Source organism: Eptatretus burgeri, chromosome 3 (assembly GCF_056783735.1).
Source record: "Eptatretus burgeri isolate ZD-2024b chromosome 3, Ebu_testis_v1, whole genome shotgun sequence".
NCBI classification, from domain to species: domain Eukaryota; kingdom Metazoa; phylum Chordata; class Myxini; order Myxiniformes; family Myxinidae; genus Eptatretus; species Eptatretus burgeri.
In genome coordinates, this window is record NC_140963.1 from 107976162 (window position 1) to 107991322 (window position 15161).

The 15161-nt window shown below is 41.5% G+C and overlaps 2 protein-coding genes across 6 annotated transcripts in view; one reads left to right on the forward strand and one right to left on the reverse strand.

Annotated features, from left to right (window-relative positions):
• The window catches only part of LOC147030659 (semaphorin-4D-like), a 105345-nt gene extending 95189 nt beyond the window's left edge, over window positions 1–10156 (reverse strand). For 3 of the 5 annotated variants that reach the window (XR_015056464.1, XM_085874890.1, XM_085874893.1), the window contains exons 1-2: window positions 10056–10156; window positions 4255–4466 (exon numbers count right to left, since the gene is read on the reverse strand). Coding sequence is in view for 4 of the 5 variants with exons in the window: in XM_085874890.1 (XP_085731016.1) it covers window positions 4255–4405 (151 nt within the window). In the remaining variant the exon portion in view is untranslated. Of the gene's footprint in view, window positions 1–2872; window positions 2940–4254; window positions 4467–5568; window positions 5962–10055 lie in introns of those variants that run through there. The other 2 variants (XM_085874891.1, XM_085874892.1) reach the window with 2 other exon arrangements.
• Window positions 10157–10370: 214 nt separating this feature from the next.
• LOC147030660 (semaphorin-4D-like) overlaps window positions 10371–15161 on the forward strand; it is a 185151-nt gene continuing 180360 nt past the window's right edge. The window contains exon 1 of the mRNA XM_085874889.1: window positions 10371–10386. The gene's annotated coding sequence lies outside the window, so the exon portion shown is untranslated. The remainder of the gene's footprint in view (window positions 10387–15161) is intronic.

The following is a 15161-nucleotide window of genomic DNA, read 5'->3' on the forward strand; positions in this document are numbered from 1 at the left end:
AAAGAAAGGCGTAAAGGTACATTGGACAATTTCACATCAGATATCAATTAATGAAATACAAAATATGTTGGGGCTCATGGACAAGAAGAGGAAGAGACACAGGTGGGAAAGTAATTGTCTGCACATTTGTGAACATATGTTAACTATGACATTAAATATTGTTAACTCTGACATTAACAACAACAAAAAAAAAAGCAATGTATGTAGAAGTTTTGCTGCTATGTTTCCTTTCTCAGCATGGCATTAGCAGAGTAAAAGCTCAACCCTAAAACTTTAACATGAACAATTTTGAGGCGAAAATGTGAAAACAAGGGTTAAGTTACTGATTGAGTGTCAACAGGAAGTGCAATACTAGACGACAGGTGTTGTACGAACGAGAGCACCAAGCTGTCTGCTGTCAGAGAAGGAGTGGCTCTGTTCCTTCACCTCCTCATGGACAGTGTATGAAGGTCGAGTTGAGTACAAGGATGGATTTGGACAACACATTAACTTACACCGTTCAATTGTCTGCAGTGGCGTTTCCCCGATTCATAATAAATTGGTTCTTTCGAGAACACTATTCTCATTCCATTGGGAATGGAGTGCAACTCAATTAGTGATATGTTGAGGTCATAAAAGATAAACTAGAGATGCATCGTAAAATCATTAAATATCTCATGAAACCATGAAAAGACTCGATTAGCACTCAGAAGAGCACATACCTCCTCCAGGCTGAACAGTTTACGTATTGCAGCACCCTGATAGACCAGATCTGCTTCCGTACCTTAACCAAACTCCAATCAGCTTGTTCTGGTCACCTACTCAACTCATCCACCAAGTTTTGTCATATCCCATCCACAACTCTTTGAAATATCATGCTAATACCTGTCTATCATTTTTAGCCCAATCTCTCAATGGCAAAGAATCAGGAAAAAAAAAATTTCGGATACAGATGCAGATCTTCACCAAAATTGAATCAATTCTTCCTTGCCACACACCCAATGTGTCCACCAAGTTTCGTCCAAATTTATCAAAAACTTTTTGAGATATCGTGCTGCATGTCCTTTTTTGGCCCCATCTCTCAATGGTGAAGAATCACTTTAAAAATTCTAGTAGTCAGATCCAGATCCAGATCTTCATCAAAATCTAATCAGTTCATCCTTGGAATCCAAGTTTCATCCCGATCCATGCACAACATTTTGAGATATCCTGCACACAGACAGACAAACAAACAGAAAACACAACCACCTTCACCTTCGGTGGTGGAGGTAGTGACCAAGTCGCTGGTTGCATGTTACATTGTTGGAGGTGTGAGGCCATGTTCCCTCAATTCCACCATATCACCACAAACTCAGTAAGAGTCTGAAGCCCTGTCTACAACAAGCACCTTTGTAGCTTGATGACCCAGTGTCATACTTCATTGCTCTGCACCACCTGTGTTAACTCTTCTTGGAGATATGCAAGAGGAAGGGGGCAAATCTAAATTAATCATTTTCTTTTATTGACACTCGTCTATTTTCCCTGGTTACTACAACTATCTCCTTAATGGCCCCAATGACTACAACCATCTCGCTGGGGTGGCGGACTTTTTGTTTTTCGTACAAATCTTTCACGAAGCAGCCGGCTCGGCCCAACGTTCAACAGAAGGCGATTTGGGAAGGGAATTTGTAATTTGTTGAGCATGCCGATAACTCACCTACTCTTCACGAAAAACACCGTACTATCTTCAACATCCATCAACTAATGCTAGCAGAAGGGACACCCGGCTTAACGGCCATCCGAGACACGGCACACTTTGTGAAGCGTCCGCCTGCCCCCAAAGCACGCATGAGAGTGTTGAGTCAAGTCAGGAATCAAACTCAAGCTGGACAGCTTGAGGGCAAATACACTACCTCTGCACTATCGTATGGTACCGTGCCTTTGCTGAAGCTCGTAGTTGGATTCCATGAAGACAATTTGCACTGCATCGTTAATGCTGTGTATATTTCTTTACATTAGCTTAATATATCAGTTTCATCTATCGTACTTATATAGTCCTTTTGTCACACGATTTTATGGTTTATTTCATTGGCAACAGCAGTACCAGAAAAGGCATTTGTGCTTGCCGAAGTTTTTTATCCAGATTGTTTGGATTTTAAGTGCAAGGAAAGTCCCTGAAGGAAAAACATAAAGCAAACAAAACCTGAAACCAACCTATTGCAGGACAAAGGACTCCCACAACTCATGTCGAGGGGTGTTCAGCATATTCACCGTGCTTGCCGAGAGCGAGCGGCCGTGGGAACCCGCACCAGCCAATGGATAAAGCAACACATCTTTTACTCATCCGCTGAACAGCCACCCTTCCACATGTAATCCGTGTACAGCCTGTGGAAGCTGGTTGCATCATTTTCTAGGGGCGTAGCTGTGCTGCTAATGCAGTGCCCTCTGTTATCGGTACGCTGGTACTCATTTTGCAGACATCGGAAGGATGACAGGCTGAGTCAACCCCACCTGTTGTTAATTCAACAGCCAACAGGAGCTTCAATTCAAGGCCCTAAGATCAAGCCAGCCACCTTGACCGTTAAGCCAACACCAGGCTACCCTTCCACATACAGTGCCTTCAGGAAGTGTTTACACCCCTTGACTTTTGTGACATGTTGTTGCGTTGCAGCCTGAATTTAAAATGGATCAAATTGAGAATTTTTTTTTTGATTCCTGATCGACACAAAATACCCCATAATGACAAAGTGAAAACATGTTTTTCGAAAATTTTACATATCCATGAAAAATGAAAAGCTGAAATGATTTTGCTCTACGACACTCCAAATTGAGCTCAGGTGCATTGAATTTCCTTTCATCATCCTCAAGATGTCTCCAATTCAATTGACTGGACATGATTTAGAAATAAACACACCTTTCTGTACGAGGTCCCACCGTTGACGGTGCATGTCAGAGCAGAAACTCTCCCATGAAGTCCAAGGAACTGTCCGTAGAACTAAAAAGAGAAATGTGAGAAGGCATAGATCTGGGGCAGGGTCGACAACAAAATTCAAAACCGAGAGTGTTGAAAGTTCCCAAGAGCACAGTGAGCTCCATCATTCGGAAATGGAAAGAATATGGAACTACCCAGACTCTTCCTAGAGCTGTCCGTCCGACCAAACTGAGCAACTGGGAAAGAAGGACCTTGGTCAGGAAGGTGACCAATAACCCAATGACCACTCTGACAGAACTTCAGAGTTCCTTGGCTGAGATGAGAGAACCTTCCAGAAAGACAAGAGTCTCTGCAGCACCTCACAAATCTAGGCTTTACGGGAGAGTGGCCAGACTGAAGCCACTCCTGAGAAAAAGTCGCATGACAGCGCACCTGGAGTTTGCAAAAAGGCACGTGAAAGACTCTGACAGCACGAGGCAAAAGATTCTGTGGTCTGACGAGACGAAAATTTGACTCTTTGGCTTGAATGAAAAATGCAATGTCTGGTGGAAACCGAGCATGGCTAATCACCCATCGAACACCATCCTTACCGTGAAGCATGGTGGTGGCAGAATCGTGCTATGAGGATGCTTTTCAGCGGCAGAGACTGGGAGTGTTGTACGGATAGAGGGGACAATGAACGGAGCCAAATGCAGGCAAATCCTCGAGGGGAACCTGCTTCAAGAATGCAAAAGACCTCGGACTGCGGTGAAGATTTACGTTCCAACAGGACAATGACCCCAAGCATACAGCCAAAGCAACACTGGAATAGCTTCAGACCGAGAACGTGAAAGTCCATGAGTGGCCCAGCCAAAGCCCAGACTTGAATCCCATTGAGTATCTGTGGGAAAGACTTGAAGATTGCTGTTCACCGACGCTCCCCATCCAACATGACAGAGCTTGAGAAAATCTGCAAGGAAGAATGGGAGAAAATCCCCAAATCCAGATGTGCTCGTACCCCGGCAGCCTGCAGAACTGATCGAGACATACCCAAGAAGACTCGAAGCTGGAATCGCTGCCAAAGGCGCTTCCACAAAGTATTGACTCAGGGGGTTGAATACTTATTGATGGAAGATGTTTCAGTTTTTCATATTTAATTAATTTGTAAGAATTTCTAAAAACATGTTTTCACTTTGTCATTGTGGGGTATTTTGTGTAGATGTATGACCAAAAAATATGTAATTTAACCCATTTTAAACTCTGGCTGTAACACAACAAAATGTGACAAAAGTCGAGGGGTGTGAACACTTTCTGAAGGCAATTCAGAAATAATCATTTTTTAAAAACAATATGCATATAAATTTGCCTCCAGCAGTTTTTCTTACCTTCAGTTGTGAAGATTTTCAACACGGGTTCAATGTCCTTTTTCTCCATCTCTGCCAGTAACGATGCCAGGAAGCAGAAGAGCCAAAGGACGGTGGCCCTGTGCTGGTACTCCAACATCGGGTGCCAATTCATGGCCCAATCTCCTCTCATATCAGCATCAAGATTACCATGATCTTCCAACGAAATTACTAAACTGAAGGCCCAATAGAACCTGTTGTATGTAAATATGGGATAAACAAAACTTGTTTCAGATGATGCATTCTTTTCAACTCATTTCCTCAAATGTAATCTAATTTGGGAATACAGGTGGGAAAGATGAAGCCATTATTCTTTTACTGAAGCCAAACGAGGTTTCAAGCATCAGCACAAAATGGTACCATTTACAGCAGAAAACTAGAGGGGGAGCACTCGGGAGAGCGCAAAACCTCCGCCGCCAATACTGCTGGGTCACTCAAGTGAACCTTATATCTTATTCACTAAATATGATGTCAACAGTGCTGACAGAGTTATTGTTCATTTCTCCAACATTTTTTTTGAGGGGGGGGGGGAGTTGGAAATCACTTAAAACATGTAGAAATGCAAAAAAAAAATTTTTTCTCTAACAATTTTTTTGGGGGGGTGGGGGTTGGAAATCACTTAAACATGTAGAAATGCAAAAAAAAAAAAAATTCTCTAACAATTTTTTTGGGGGGTAACAATTTTTTGGGGTGGGGGTTGGAAATCACTTAAAACATGTAGAAATACAAAAAAATTATTCTCTAACAATTTTTTTTGGGGTGGGGGAGGGGGTTGGAAATCACTTAAAACATGTAGAAATGCAAAAAATAATTCTCTAACAAATTTTTTTGGGGGGGGGTTGGAAATAACTTAAAACATGTAGAAATGCAAAAAAAATATTTTTTTCTAACAATTTTTGGGGGTTGGAAATCACTTAAAACATGTAGAAATACAAAAAAAATTCTCTATTATTTTGGGGGGGGGGGTTCCAATTTTTTTGGGGGGTGGAAATCACTTAAAACATGTAGAAATGCAAAAAGAAATTTCTCTATTTTTGGGGGGGGGTAACAAATTTTTTTTGGGGGGGGGGGTGGAAATCACTTAAAACATGTAGAAATGCAAAAAAAAAACATTTTTTTCTCTAACAATTTTTTTTCTTTGGGGGGGGGGCAAGTCCAAAATTTAATGGCATGATCCTTGGACCATACCTAACCCCCCCCCACCAAGTTTCGTCGAAATCCGTTGAGGAGTTTTTTCCGTAATACTGTTCACAAACAAACAGACAAACAAACAAGCAGTCAGAGACTGGTACTTACGAAATCGTCAACTTGACCTCTGACCTTGTCTAATAAAAGCTGTCTCTCGAGAAGGTAGCGACGCAAACCAGAAGTTTCTCCATGATTCTGTACCAAACCATCAAAATCGAATATTTGACCTCACTGTGACCTTGACCTTTGACCGATTTTGACCAAAATCTAATCAGCACTTGCCATCACCCTCCTGAATCACGTGGTGTAATTTGACATTGGTAGCTTCTTCCGTTCTCGAGTTATCTGTACCAAACCATCAAAAATCGAATATTTGACCTCACTGTGACCTTGACCTTTGACCGATTTTGACCAAAATCTAATCAGCACTAGCCATCACCCTCCTGAATCACGTGGTATAATTTGACATTGGTAGCTTCTTCCGTTCTCGAGTTATCGTGCCTACAAACAAACAAACAAACAAAAAAACAGAAACGTAAGTCATCAATATACTTACGAAATCTAAAGATTTCGTAAGTAACAAACAGAAAGGGGTGAAAACAGTAACCCCCATCCATCTTCGAAGATGGCGGAGGTTAAAAATAATAACATTGTGCATTGTCATGTTTTCTTGATTTCTATACGACATGACATTTTGTGTCAACAACATTCAAATATTCGAGTACAAACGACGTCCTGACAGTACCTGGAACATTTTACCGGCACAAAGTGTACATGCCTGGTGTTGGCTTAATGGTTAGGGTGGTGGGCTTGGGATCCTTGGGTCCCGAGTTCAAATCCCACTCGGCTGTTGAATTAATAGCAGGTGGGGTTGACTCTGCCTGTCATCCTTCTGAGGTCATCAAAATAAGTACCAGCTTGCTGGGATGATTGAGCCATTCGAGTATCCTGCGGCGGAGTGGCGACCCATCCAGGATTGTGTCCAATAGCCCAGGAGACAGCTTTGGCAACACCGACGCTCTGTACAGAATATGTTCCCAATGGAATGGAATGCCAATAAATGTACTCCAAATGCTGCTACACGCAGATGTTGAGACCTAATTTTATTTTCGTCATCTCCTTGGATGTGATGCTTAGTATCCATCCATCCATTGGGACCATACTCTGTACAGAGCGTTGGTGCTGCTGAAGCAGCCTTCTTGGCTATTGGGCACAATCCTGGACGGGTCGCCATGCTGGCACTCATTTTACCGACCTCAGAAGCATGACAGGCAGAGTCAACCTCACCTGCTATTAATTCAACATCCGAGTGGGATTTGAACTCGGGACCCAAGGATCCCAAGCCCACCATCCTAACCATCAGGCAAACACCACGCATATGCATGGTATGTTCAGCATGTATGTATGTGCTCATCTGAAGCAAAAACTAGAGGTCATGGGACATCTCACCCATGTACTAGTTTTGAGAAAAAGGACATGGGAAGGGCCTTTACACTCTTGCAAGAAGCAGACAGAAGGGGGAAGTAATTCGCCAAGAAAGACTTATAACACTTCCTTTATCCCATCACACTCGTCCAACATTTTCTAACCACAAATGCCAAGTCCAGATGCCTAGTGAGACCATGATTAGGAAATACTGTACGTTCCTTTCTTGATATATCCCAATTTTCTCACCATTGGTTCACTTTATTCAATATTCTTCTAATTATTTAATGGCCACTATTATCCCACATTGTGGGGTTAACCAGGGTAAGCTTGACCCGAGCCTTCACGAACAAGCTGGCCAGGCCTGACGTTCGACTAATTACGGCAAGAATTTGGAATTTTGTTCATGGCGCCAGCGATGGCTCACCTACTCTTCGTGAAGGACACCGTGGGATCTTTAACATCCACCAACGAATGCTGGCAGACGGGACGCCCGTTTAACATCCATCCGAGGGACAGCACACACATTGATGAATCACCCCGCCCGTGAAACAATGGGATGACATTTTATAGCTGGGTCGGGATTCAAGCTCAGGCTAGACAGCTCAAAGGTGGACGTGCATACCTCCAGGCCATCCTGCCAAACTTACTTTATTCAATATCGTGTTTTATAAAAGGATGATCTTTTTTAAGCAGCATTTATACTGTGATTGTTGCTTTTTCAGGATTTAGTACGATTGAGTTTTCAATGCAGATGTCAAGGTTCATGAAAGAGCTTGATCATATTTTTCATTCTCAAACAAGATGAGAGAGAAAGAGAAAGAGAAAGAGAAAGAGAAAGAGAAAGAGAAAGAGAAAGAGAAAGAGAAAGAGAAAGAGAAAGAGAAAAAGAAAGAGAAAGAGAAAGAGAGAGAGAGCAGATGAAGCAGATGGAGCAGATGGAGCTACATCGGTGGAGAGAAGGTTAGAAAACAAGCAAACAAAAATCAGAGGACACTCACCTGTCTGCTATGTGAGATTAACAGACCTTATGCTTCCACCTCATTGCGAGAAATGCCGATAATGCTCAGACCTTTAGATGTCGCAGAGTCCAGGAGAGAAACATGATGCTCGAGCACCAGTTCATAGCGAGGAGCAGTCCTCTATTGAGCTTCGGAGAAAGACCTTGTAGGGCTGGGTATTTCTGATTGTTCAAGGAATCATTCGAAACAACAGAGATGGCCAGTCTGCAACTGGTGTTGGGGGCCAGCTTTGCTAGGTGGTTGGCCGAGGAGAGGTCGAGGCCGATGGTGGAGGCCTAAATGTTCAAGAATGAACCTCTTTCAGTGGCTGCACACTTTGTTCTTCACTTTCACAATGGTGTGTTTTGTCTTTCTACCTGGAGCATGAAGCCCATTGAAATGCATATCGAGATTTCACAGACGTGGCACGGGGGTACATAGACCGCAAGTGACCCACACTTCATGGGATTGACCCGTTTTGTGCGTGAAAACCCAAAGACCCGTTGTGGTATCGACCTGTATTCATCACCTCAAGCCAATATGCAAGGTGTCACTATTGTTTCAAGTTTTTAATTATTTTCGTTCATTTATTCTCCCAATTATTTGGGGATATTCGGACAATATGCAAGACTGGGTGACGTCATGAGCTTTTACCTGACCGGAGGCCACATCACAACCCTCCAAGATCAGGGTTCTGTGCATAGTATCACTTCACTTCCAATCACGGTCAATTAAATAAATAAATAAATAAAAATGCTGAATGGAAAAAGCTACAACAGCAGTTAGTTTAGCACATACCACCACCTGGCTGAAGAGTTCACGTTTTATATCCCACTTAGAAGCTGGATCTGGATTCGGACCTGAACCAAAATCTCATCAGCTTCTTCTCGTCGCATAACCAACTTATGACCGAATCCATCCTGATCATATATATATATATATATATATCTATTTAATTTTTGATCCTATCACTCAATAGTGATGAATCACTGAAAAAAATTATTTTTCGAATCTGGATCCGGATCTTCACCAAAATCTAATCAGTTCGTCGTTGTCATGCACCAAACCTGTCCACAAAATTTCATCCGGATCCGTCCACAACTTTTTGAGATATCCTGCACACACAGACAGACAGACAGACAAGCCGGTAGGCAGACATGGGTAGTCGACTACCCAATAGACCCTGATGCGGTGGGCCCGTTTGATGGGGAATGACCTGAGGATCAAGCACAAGAAAATTCATGATTCTAGCTTCAAGGGTTAATGCTGCAGATTGTTTTTTCGTTAAAATACCCCCACATTTAGAGGTTTTCAGCCGTTGCTAGGCAACGGAGGGGTTGATGGCAATGGTTCTTTCTCACACATAACTAGGGCATACCATGAACCTACCATACCAGTTTCATGTATATCTGACTTATAGTCTCTGAGATTTAACGAACTTCATTTTGTTTATTGTTTTCGACCAGGGTTCATTCAAAGTCTACCTTCTCCAACAGTTTTCATAGGATCCGGCTGGAAATTTTTGACAATATGGCTGAATGTACTGCCCAGTCGCTCGTGGCCCGATTTTTGATTTTCGAAAAATTAAATTTCAAAAAAAGTCCCGTAAAAATCTTAAAAAAAAAAATGAGATTTTTTTTTTCTCGACTTGATCGACTACCCCCCCCCCCCCCAAAAAAAAATCTCAAAAAAAATTTTTTTGAGATTTTTTTTTCGACTAGATCGACTACCCAACAGACAGACAGACAGACAAAGAGACAGACAAAGAGACAAACAGGGGTGAAAACATAACGTCTATCCAACATTCGACTCCTACCGATTCCTCCACATTCGAGTCGCACAACTACAGTCAACACAAGTCAATGAATAAAATGCTGAATGGCAAACAGAACGCGCTGAAAGAGGCTTTCAACGGCAGAACAAGTGCAGACATGACACAAGAACTCCATGGACCTTCAAACAGCAGCTGGCAATGTGATTACCTTCCCTTGGCTTTGTGTTTACAGTCGGCAATGGAGGAGGAGAACACACGGGGAAGCATTGTGGATTCGATCATGACGTCACAAAAAAATAAGGAATGTCCGAGGTGCGAGTTTGGAGGTCGTGTCACGTGTGGGTGGGGATAACACTTCGTCCGGTGAGCGAAGTGACAGCACGTTGTTCACTTACCCGGTAGTAATGGCGGGTGTACCTCCGACACGATCCAGGTGGAGCTTGCCTGAAAGGTTTAGAGAGATGGTTCACATCGAGAGCTCGGGGGGGCGTGCCGCGCTCGGGGGGCGTGCCGCAATCTGGCCACGCCTCGGCGTGGTCAGCCAATAGTATTGCGCTATAATGGCCTCTCTCTGGCTCGTGGTCCAACGTGATCATGTCACACGTGCTCAGCTCACGAGCTCCACCATCTCTGTTTGACACCGCAGACACCACGGACACCGCAGCTGCAAAAGACAATTCTGTTTTCCCAGACGTGGCCCTGATGGATTAAAACGAACAAGCACAGGTTTGATGTCTTTTCTAAAAAAAAATTATTTTAATTATTTATTTAATTATTTATTTATTCATTTATTTATTTCATTATTTGATTCTGAAGATCTTAAGCCAATGGATGATCCACGAATAATGCACAACGGTTCGATCATAATAAACAATATATTGAGTAGTCCATCGTGTCGAAATTATTTTTTTTTTTTTTTGAGATTTGTTCTGCCCTTATTATCAGTATTTAAAACGGCGATTTCAGTTAATACAATGGCGATTTCGATGAAACTTGGTTGGTAGGTTCATACCATGACCGAGTTGTGTGCAAATGAGAACCGTTGCTATGGACACCACCGTTGCCAAGCAAAGTGACTGAAATTTTTGAAAAATCATAAAAAATTTACTTTTTCGAAAATCAAAAATCGGGCCACGAGCGACTGTGGGCAGTACATTCAGCCATATTGTCAAAAATTTCCAGCCGGATCCTATGAAAACTGTCGGAGAAGATAGACTTTGAATGAGCCCTGGTCGAAAACAATAAAAAAACGAAGTTCGTGATATCTCAGAGACTATGAGTCAGATATACATGAAACTGGTATGGTAGATTCATGGTATGTCCTAGTTATGTGTGAGAAAGAACCGTTGCCATGGGCCCCTCCGTTGCCTAGCAACGGCCGAAAAACCTCTAAATGTGGGGGTATTATAACGAAAAAAACAATCTGCAGCATTAACCCTTGAAGCTAGAATCATGAATTTTCTTGTGCTTAATCCTCAGGTCATTCCCACATCGAACGGGCCCATCGCGTCAGGTTCTATTGGGTAGTCGATTACCCATGTCCTCCTCCTGGCTTGTATATATATATATATATATATATATATATATATATATATATATATATATATATATATATATATATAATATGTAATAATATTGCACAAATTTGTTTATTTATGCTAATATATGAATCCTTCACTTGAGTATGAGTCACATCATTAACCTTCTCCTCACCCAAAGGGAAAATAAACCTTTTTTAGAAGGTGCGTTTCACACCCCATGGATTTAAAACGGTAATAAAACACAAAGCACCAATTATTTCAAAACACCATTTATATATTTATTATTTGTGATGCCTTTTTTGAGTAAATCAGACACTTTCTGTGCTCGTTACCCCTGGTAACCGAAGGAACGGTGTGTTGCATTTGGGTCAGTTTGTCCGTCTCTGTCTGTATGTCTGTCCGCACAGAACTCATGTTTTTCTCTGCAACCGCTTGTCATGTTGAGATCAGTATGAAAATTTTCACCATAGGTGTGACTACTCGTGTGGCATGTTTTAAATGATAATTATGATGTCATAGTTATGTAGAATAATGTCATAATTTTATGTCATAATTGCATATGTAGAATGCTACATCTGATCAGTTTGAAAAGTTGAGGGTCGTCTCAGGATAAAATAATCCACAGAAAGAAAAAAAAAATGATGTCATCGGTCATGTGATTCGGCAGTGTATTGTTAAAGATATTAAAATAATAATAATAATAAAAACCTTCAAAAATCTTTGAAGTGGCTGAACAGATTGAAGCAAAACTTTACATGTATGACTGCCTATCTATGAGGAATAAAAGATTCACACATATGACGGGTCACCTGATTTTGCAGCCATATTGGATTTACTCAAACCTTAACAAACCTTCCTCAAAATGGCTGCACAGATCGAGGGGAAAATTCACACAAATGTTCCCTAAGCCTTGGGTGTACAAGTTGGTTCAGGAATAATATGATAGGTCACATGGTTTGGCTGCCATATTGGATTGAATAAAAATATTAAATAATGTTTTATCTGGAACCGCTTGATCATTTGATGTGAAACTTTTACAAATATGATGTCGTACTGATGGGAAATACATATAGTATTTTAAATTTCAACTTGATTGGTGTGGTGTATTTACAGCCTTGCGTATTGATATGCTGTGTGGAATGAAGTATTTCCTGTCCTGCCATTTCCAGTGCCTGTCATGATTTCGTCAAACTCCACTTAATCCTTTCGCACACATAACAAACTGGTTATTAGGATGGGATTTAATTACTGCGTTAAAGTTATTTGAACAGTGCTTACCTGGAAGCAGCTGGATAGGAAACCCGGGAAAAATAAGGATAACAGGCTGAGTCAATCCCACCTAGTATTAATTCAATGGCTGAGCAGGATTTGAACTTGGGATCCTCGGATCCCAAGCCTGCCACCATAACCATTAAGCCAATACCAAGCATAGCTCCTTAAATAGTAGTTAGTAACCAAAGTCAGGGTATATTATAGAGCAAATCTGAACAAAGTCGATGCCAAAACTCCATGTCTGCACATCTAGTCAATTATTGTCCTGCAGTTATCCGCATTGTTGTAATGTTTTAGAGGTACATGTAACAAAATTACGAAGGGTACCAGGATATTCGAGAAAATCTACTCTTTGCAATGTACACAATTACAGACTTGTATATTCAACCTTTCATGCCTACTCAGTTCCAAGATTTACAGCATCTGGGTGCTGAAACAACAAGATGCCTGTCCTCAAGATGCCTTGTGTAAATAACGAGAAATGATCCATGAGCACTCGTTCCAGATGGATACTGGTCAAGATTATCATTTTGAAGACATCAAGTTTAAGTGAGGGCGAACACATTGTTCCAACGGTTTCAAAATGTGTAATGGAAGAGTTGCCAAGGTCAGTGGAAATGCTGAGCAGGTGATCATATGAAACAGACAGTCCCAAGCGGTGCATTGTCTCTACAAGATATTTTCATCATGTCTTTGAGTGCACCAAGGAATAGAGGCAATGGGGTCTCTTGTTCTGTGTGCCGCTTATCCACAGATTATTTTCAGCAACGCACACAGCTGTTGTATGTCATCAACTCTGAGAGCGTTAAGTTTGGCTGCAACAAGTACTGTCGGACCCCACTATTCACAGGGAACCGAGGATCTGGGGACCCTAGGTTCCTGGAAAATGCTTCAAATAGCAAATTCGCGAATAGCGAGGCATTGTTTCAATGGGAAAAGGGGGTATAGGTTCCTGGCAATTCATGATACACGAGGGAAAATCAAATTGAAATTGACTGCAAAACTATGAAAACCCCGTGACTATGCCCATGAAAAACCGCGAATACATGAAGCACAGGACCATGAATGTCGAAGCGGGTCACATTTGATAAACCACGAATACTCAGGGTCTGCAAATTTTAAAATTTTCTTCATCGGGTCGAGGTTAACCATGTTCAATAATTCAACATTTTTATTTTGGTATTGCATTGTGTACAACTAATGATACAAAGAACATAACTTATTTAAGCTGAGCCATTTATGTTGAATTAGCCTTGGAAAATTGAATTAAATAAATAATATATATATATATATATATATATATATATATATATATATATATATATATATATATATATATATATATATATATATATATACATATTATTTCTGTTAACGTCTGCGTGTAATTTGACGTATCTCCTCCATAACTGCCGGACGGATTGTCGCCACTTTCGGCATGCGGGTGCTCTGTGGTCTAATGAACAGCATGGGCTATGTGAGATCGCGCCAGACGGATAGGTTTGGGAATTTTGGGCGATTTTCTAATTTTTACATTCGTTTGCATGGCGACGTGTGACGTCACCGCTGAGAGGTGTAATTCCGTCATGACATCATCGGTCATTCGCTGACGTCATTACATCTGTCATCGACAGACCATCATCACCGAGAGGCGTAATGCCACTACGAGAAAACAGCGTCTGCAATGTAAAACCCTCTTCTGCACATGCTGACGACCTCAGAAGGTGAATTTGACACAAAAAATGCAACAAGAAACATTGTATTTAAAGTAAAGATTTATTTTAAAAATATATTATTTCTGTTAACGTCTGCGCGTAATTTGACGTTTCTCCTCCGAAACCGCTGGCAGGAATGTGCTCATTTCCCATATACTGGGGTTTCTTAATGTGACGAACACGATGCACTAAATTTCTAAGCTGGAATTGGATGACAACGTGGCTTCAACAAGATTTTCAACCCATCGACGGCCGCATTTATTCCCGTTCGGTCGCCATCGCTGAACTGCTGTCCGGTAAGTGCTGCCATCTAACAAAAAAATATGAACTCGAGTAAGGGAGTACTCATTGCATCAAACACTGAACACAAACACAACTGATAATAAATAGTATAGCTCAGAACATCAGCAATGGTTGTCATGTTTTAAAAATCAGCGTGGAAGGAGGGAACGATGAGCGCCAGAGCTCTGCCAACATGATGTATCCCGATTGGCTCTTTCCCATACTGAACACGCCCTCTTAGACTGTCAATTTGTGTCTGAAATACAACGTACATATTAAAAACACCCGAAAATAAGTTGCAATAGGCCTACATCCAGATAACATCAAAGGCTATAATCTGAAGGTAGGGGAACCAGGGAACGGGTATGAGGTCATTCCTTCATTGCCGGATTCTCTTATTTTCTTTGTTTTTCGAAAGCACGGTGTCCGACAATAAATTCTGTACCTTGAATGTGTGCGTGTTAACTGTTCAAATTAAAGAGGTGTTCGATTGCCGGATGCATCCAAACAACTGCCGTTCATTACATTAATTGTCAATATCAACCGCCATCGTTACCTGTGTTGTGTCTTGCGTGTGTGATCTGCAAATTAAAGCGTCCAAGCGGTGTTCGATCGTAGGATGTGCGCCAAAAAGTGCCGTTCATTGAAATTTGCATTCTGATTCTCGGTCACCCTCCACTGCTCCTGTTCA